This window comes from Anabas testudineus, chromosome 6, assembly GCF_900324465.2.
Source record: "Anabas testudineus chromosome 6, fAnaTes1.2, whole genome shotgun sequence".
Taxonomy (NCBI): domain Eukaryota; kingdom Metazoa; phylum Chordata; class Actinopteri; order Anabantiformes; family Anabantidae; genus Anabas; species Anabas testudineus.
The window spans coordinates 1992246-1998398 of record NC_046615.1 but is presented as its reverse complement, the minus strand read 5'-3'; the positions used below and the strand labels follow the sequence as shown (position 1 = coordinate 1998398).

Below are 6153 nucleotides of genomic sequence, written 5' to 3'. Positions count from 1 at the left end.
TTTGCTACCAATGGTCAAGTTGCTAATTTTAACCAAGGTTGGAGGTGGAAAACACACATTTATGTCTGCAAATGAAACTAATGTGTAGTCTTTAAAAAGCCATAGCAATTAAATATTTATAGCAATGTAAAATAGGGAAAGTTACATTTATAAAAAATGTGTGTAATTCTGGCATTTAGCGCACATGCTTGTAATTTGCACTTGTATTTTGAAAGTTTCTACCGGAAGTGAGTTTTGGTATCAGCTAGCTTGTCGGTATTCGCTGCGTTTGTTGCTGTGGTTTTGTTAGGTCGATGCAGAGCTGTCATCTTTGCTAGCTAGCCCGTTAGCAACTAAACAGTTTTGTCATGTCAAGAGCGACCTGTCACATCACAACACAAGGCTGCTAACACGCGCATTTCTTCACGTTACCACCTTTGGTGAGGGTCAGAGGAGAGAAATTTGGGCGAATAGTAGAAGGAGATGAAATGACAACTTCAACATTACAGGTACGCTATTAGCTAGCTAACGTTAGCTTGCTAAAATGGACAGCTTAGCTAGCCCATAGAGCAGCTTGAATACAAGCTAACTCGCTAGCAAAACAGCTGATGCCAAAGCCCGCTATTGTAAGCCAGTGTGGATAACAGTTTGCAAACAGTGTTTCCATTTGGTTTCCCTAATATAGCATTGTTGACTTAGAACTCAATTGTTAGCTAATGTTCATGTAGTTAATAATAATCCCTATTTTAATTTACCTATTAATTTCTGAAATGGTAACTGCCGATAAACCTCTGCTGGTGAATGTTTATAACGGTAGCAGCCGCAATCTCGCCGTTATTTGGGCTGTGGCTCCTGGTCGCAGACACTTAGCATTTGTTTGTGTGTCTCCACCTCCATCTGTCCTCTGACAATGTTGCAGAAAGCGATTGATCTTGTGACCAAAGCAACAGAAGAAGACAAGGCAAAGAATTATGACGAGGCCTTGCGCCTGTATCAACATGCTGTGGAGTATTTCCTACATGCCATCAAATGTAAGTTCTGCAGCCTGATGGGTAGCTGAACTAGTTTTAAACTAGTTTTACACCCTACTGTCAGTACAATCAATGGTGGGTTTGATTATGTTTTTTCAGATGAAGCCCACAGCGACAAGGCAAAGGAGAGCATACGAGCAAAGTGTATGCAGTACCTGGACAGAGCAGAGAAACTTAAAGACTACTTGAAGAATAAAGACAAACAGGGCAAGAAGCCTGTAAAGGAAGCACAGAGCAATGACAAGTATGCTGCTACTCTTTATCTCTGTCAGCCAACTTTGCAGTGTCTCAAGTGGTCTTCACTTTATTTTTATGTTCTTCATGTTTGTGTTCTAGAAGTGACAGCGACAGTGAAGGTGAAAACCCAGAGAAGAAGAAACTGCAGGAGCAGCTTATGGGTAAGTGGGTGGATCCAGTTACTTGGTGGGAAATTAATCCAGTTGGAGTGGGTGTAATATTTGACATTGTGTTGGAAAAAAACACTGGGTTCTATGTCCTTGTGGTTCTGGGTTCTTGTTTGTGCCAGGTAGGTGGTTGAGAAATACCTTCTCTCCCATTATTTTAAGGGTGTCCAGAACTCAGTCATGTTTTGCCTGTGTGTTTTCAGGTGCTATTGTGATGGAGAAGCCAAATGTCCGGTGGAATGATGTGGCTGGACTGGAAGGAGCCAAGGAAGCCCTGAAGGAAGCCGTCATTTTGCCCATCAAATTTCCTCATCTATTTACAGGTACTGTTGCATATGATGTCAACTCAAGTAATGAGTTGCACTTGAACTGCTGTCTGCTACCTCTCTACCTTTCACTAGCCCAAGCAAAGAGTTTACTTGATCTAGTCATTATTTAGATTACTATCTAGATAAGTTTACCATTAAGACCATTAATACCCTACCAGTATCTGTTATGTAAAAATGCCAGACGCTGTGATTTGAGCTGCATCCATAGAGTCAGTTATTTAGTTGCAGTCACTACACAATCGTTAAAATGTATATATTATACCTTATATAGTAAGAAGCTGCTACTATGTTAGTCTACATACTGATTTAATCCCGCTTTGCTCTGGACTACTAAAGCATGCTGTTGGACACAACCTTACTTTGTTCTTAGGCAAGCGGACTCCGTGGAGAGGCATCCTGCTGTTTGGTCCTCCAGGGACGGGAAAATCATACCTTGCCAAAGCCGTGGCCACTGAGGCCAACAACTCCACCTTCTTCTCTGTCTCCTCCTCAGACCTCATGTCCAAGTGGCTGGGAGAGAGTGAAAAGTATGTCTATTTCTTTTGTTTATTTGTTTGTTTGTCATTACATCAACTGATTTCTCATTTTTCATTAGGTATTAACAGTTAAATAAAAAAAAAAAAAAATACATATTGTTAAGTGACTCAGAGGCTAGAAGACTATATACATTTTATTATATCAAAGAGTTTAATGATAGACTGTTAGATGTCCGTCAGTGTTTTCAGTCTTTCTCACAGACTACGATGAAATGTCATGGTCCCAGTGCAAGTGTGCTCCTCTATCAGCGTTACTGTCTCTGCATGTCTTATTTTCCTCTCGTCTGTCATTGTGTCTCCCAGGCTCGTAAAGAACCTGTTTGACCTGGCTCGCCAGCACAAGCCCTCGATCATCTTCATTGACGAGGTGGACTCACTGTGTGGCTCCAGGAATGAGAACGAGAGCGAGGCTGCCCGCCGCATCAAGACCGAGTTCCTGGTCCAGATGCAGGGTGAGATGAGAATAATCACACTGAGACGCAGTGATCATTTTACAGTGCAACATTTGAATTGGTAATAATGAAATGCTTGGGGGTGTCTAGTTAAGGTGCTGAGAGCAGCAAAGTGGATATTTAAAGCAATACCCTGGTTTTGCCCACATTCATTAAACTCAGTAACACTTGTCGTCGTCATTTCAACATCACAGCCACTCATCACATACAATACACAACATCCTGATGGACCAGAGAAGTAGCTGCAGTGGACGACTCACCTCACTGCATTGCAGGACTGAAAGATAGAGGAGATCCTTCATCCCCACAGCCAACAGCAGATGATTACTAACTACTTTTACTGTGTTTATCTAAAGGACTACCTGAATTTCCCTTCAGGGATTAATAAAGTTAATCTTATCTTATCAACCCACCTATTCTGTTGAGCTGTGATGTTTAGATTACCAATCCCTAGGCCTTATGGGAAATGGTGTTCTTCAAAGGCTGTGGTAAAATTAAATATCATCTAAACTACCGTATTAGATTGTTTACAAACTAAACACTGTAAAAGGCTTAGGAGTTTTAGTTGCCAGGTTTTTTTTGTGGGTTCACTTCAGTTCAGTGGCTCTGATGCATCATCAATCTTACTTTCTACCACAAAATATCCTGACCATTTAAATGGTGAAAATAAAAAAACAGTCTAATTCCAAGCAAGCAAGTTCCCACCCAGACCACCACCACTGCCCTTAGTATGCACCCTGTCCTAATATGTTGCATGTATATGTTATATGAAGGTCCATAACCGTGTGGGAACACTAAGGGAGGCAGGAAGTCCTCATGTTGACTGAAGCTCTCTGACTTCATAGGTGTAGGAAACAACAACGATGGGATTCTGGTGCTGGGAGCCACCAACATCCCCTGGGTACTAGATGCTGCCATCCGCAGAAGGTCAGAGGCCACTACAGGACACTGTGGTTACACACGTGTTTGTTTCACACTAAATATTGTTTTATAGTGTTTTTTTATTGGCTGCGTTCAGTCTAAAATTCAGCTCCACAAGCTCTTAACGTCTTGAATAGACTGAATGGAACTTGTGCTCTATCTCGTGCCAGATTTGAGAAGCGTATCTACATCCCTCTGCCAGAGGAGCCAGCTCGGGCTCAGATGTTCCGTCTTCATCTGGGCAACACACCACACAGCCTGAGTGAGGCCGACCTGCGGCAGCTTGCCCGCAAAACAGACGGCTACTCTGGAGCCGACATCAGCATCATCGTCCGGGACGCTCTCATGCAGCCTGTTAGGAAGGTCCAGTCGGCCACACACTTCAAAAAGGTGAGCTCATAAAAACTAAACAGAAAGAATCAGTGACATCACCAAATCCTGGGAGCTAATCTCTGTTGTATTATTTGACTTTGTGCTGTTTTTCGTGCAGGTTCGAGGTCCATCGCGAAGCAACAACCAGGTGATGGTGGACGACCTCTTAACTCCTTGTTCCCCTGGCGACCCTGCAGCCATAGAGATGACCTGGATGGATGTGCCTAGTGATAAGCTACTGGAGCCCATAGTCTGCATGGTGAGACACACACATACGAACACACACAGTATCTTTTTTTAACTGAGAAGCCACTGTCCATTCTTTAACTTCCTCCGTTACACAAAAGATCACAAAACTAAAACGACTTGACGTCTTTCCTCTTTGCAGTCGGACATGCTGCGCTCTCTATCCACCACCCGTCCCACAGTTAACACTGAAGACCTGCTGAAGGTCAAGAAGTTCACAGAAGACTTTGGGATGGAGGGCTGAGAGACAGAGCACCACCCCACCGTGCCCCTCCTCCCCTCCCGAATCCACCACAAGGGTCAGACTGCTCTGAGAAACTCATCTCCCCCTGTACTGCTGTACTATCTTGTAGGCTTTCATCTCTCCGCTGAGCGATTGGTTCACTGCCTCACATGGATTTGAAATAGCTGACTGGTCTGGTTGAACAGAAAGAGCAAAGAAACCTCGTGTTTCTTTCTTCTGATCGTCCAGTCCAGTATTTTTGAGTCCTTGGAGGACGTCAACCAAATGCAACAATAGAAAATCTTGGTGTGATTTGGTAGATGGACGGTAGAGGCCACGTCTTTCCCACATTTAAGACAATGTTCCTTTATAAAGCAGCCGCTACAACGCATTCACTACAAGAACTTTTCATCTAACCTGCATAGGCACGAGTAAAGCTGCATTACATTTGTCTCTCCCTGAGCCGATTCTGTCTCTGACTGAAGGACTGTACATTTCGTTGCTGTTGTGCACTTTGCTTTGGATCACAGTTGAGGACAGTGACAGTCCAGGAAAAAACTAAAGCAAGTTCTGCCAGGCATTTGTGTATGAATGCATCTTTTGTGTTTTTATTAAACGTGTATGTCTTCATGCAGATGTACATACATTAGGACCCCTGTTCTTTTATTTAATGAAGTTAAACTAATTATTTCTGATTCCATGTCCTTCCTCTACAGCTGTGTGTGTGTTTGTGTGTGTTTGTACCTCTGTGCTAGCAGCTGTCTGAGCTACACGTTCATTTTCAGTATTTACAACACAGAGATGTGTTTGATGGATATTTCAATCCAAAAAATGTATCTGCTCTCTATATAAGCCTCACCACTAGGTCTATTCAGTAGCTGTACTGGAGCTTAAATCATACTGGAATGAGATGAGGCCTCATCCATATTGGCTAAAAGACCAAGTTGATTGTCACAAGATAACATCTGGAGCTTATGATCATATCACATGATCAGATGCTCTTAAAGTGCTCCAAATAATAACAGTAACAACAGTTGAATTCCATGCTGATGAGAAACCAGTCGTATGGTTGTAAGCTCCACAACAGCTACTGAATAGAGCTAGTAATGAGATTCTGCTCTACTGCTGTTTTCTTCTTCTGAGCTCCAACTCATTTCTGCACTCTATTTCCCAGAATACAAGTGTGTGTTTCTGCAGTTTAGCTCCTGCCTCCACGTGGCACACCCTGTTCCATCTAATACATCCACTCTGTTTACACTTGAAGCATCTTTTTTTTCCATTCATGTTTCCTGATGGAGTGTAAATCCTGCTTGTTGTTTTTCCTATGGGGAGGCAGATATGAGGCTGACGCTACCATACCTGTCATTACTGTGTGACCAGAGCTGGCTCTTCTTCCCCTGTTTAAACAGTATTTGTCCTGTTGTCAGGTAACGGACGGGAAGGAAAGCCAGACCTGCTGTTGTCCTGTTGTTCTCACTACTGCATCACACTTTTCTGAGTGACTCACTGGCGGGAGTGACGTCGCGGTTGTGACAGCTCAGTGCTAGTACCGCTGTGTGTTTGTGGAGGTAAATGCTGGTCCAGTGGGAAGTCTTATTAACATCCCTGTAAGGGAATCTAAGCTCCCGCTGGCCTGGTAACCATTACTACTAATTTAAGC

General features: G+C 43.1%; 1 protein-coding gene across 1 annotated transcript; it reads left to right on the top strand.

Annotated features, from left to right (window-relative positions):
* Positions 1-278: 278 nt before the first annotated feature.
* vps4a (vacuolar protein sorting 4 homolog A) lies at positions 279-6152 on the top strand. Its single transcript, XM_026364784.1, has 11 exons — positions 279-488; positions 899-1010; positions 1110-1254; positions 1347-1408; positions 1618-1737; positions 2114-2270; positions 2583-2731; positions 3577-3658; positions 3823-4042; positions 4143-4283; positions 4413-6152. The coding sequence occupies exons 1-11, from the start codon at positions 468-470 to the stop codon at positions 4512-4514; spliced, it is 1311 nt and encodes a 436-aa protein (XP_026220569.1). The 5' UTR covers positions 279-467; the 3' UTR covers positions 4515-6152.
* Position 6153: the final 1 nt, after the last annotated feature.

Coding starts and splice junctions, on each gene's coding strand:
- vps4a (XM_026364784.1), top strand. CDS start 468: ATGACAACTTCAACATTACAG. Junction 489..898: donor TGACAACTTCAACATTACAG/GTACGCTATTAG, acceptor ACAATGTTGCAG/AAAGCGATTGATCTTGTGAC. Junction 4,043..4,142: donor CGGCCACACACTTCAAAAAG/GTGAGCTCATAA, acceptor TTTTTCGTGCAG/GTTCGAGGTCCATCGCGAAG.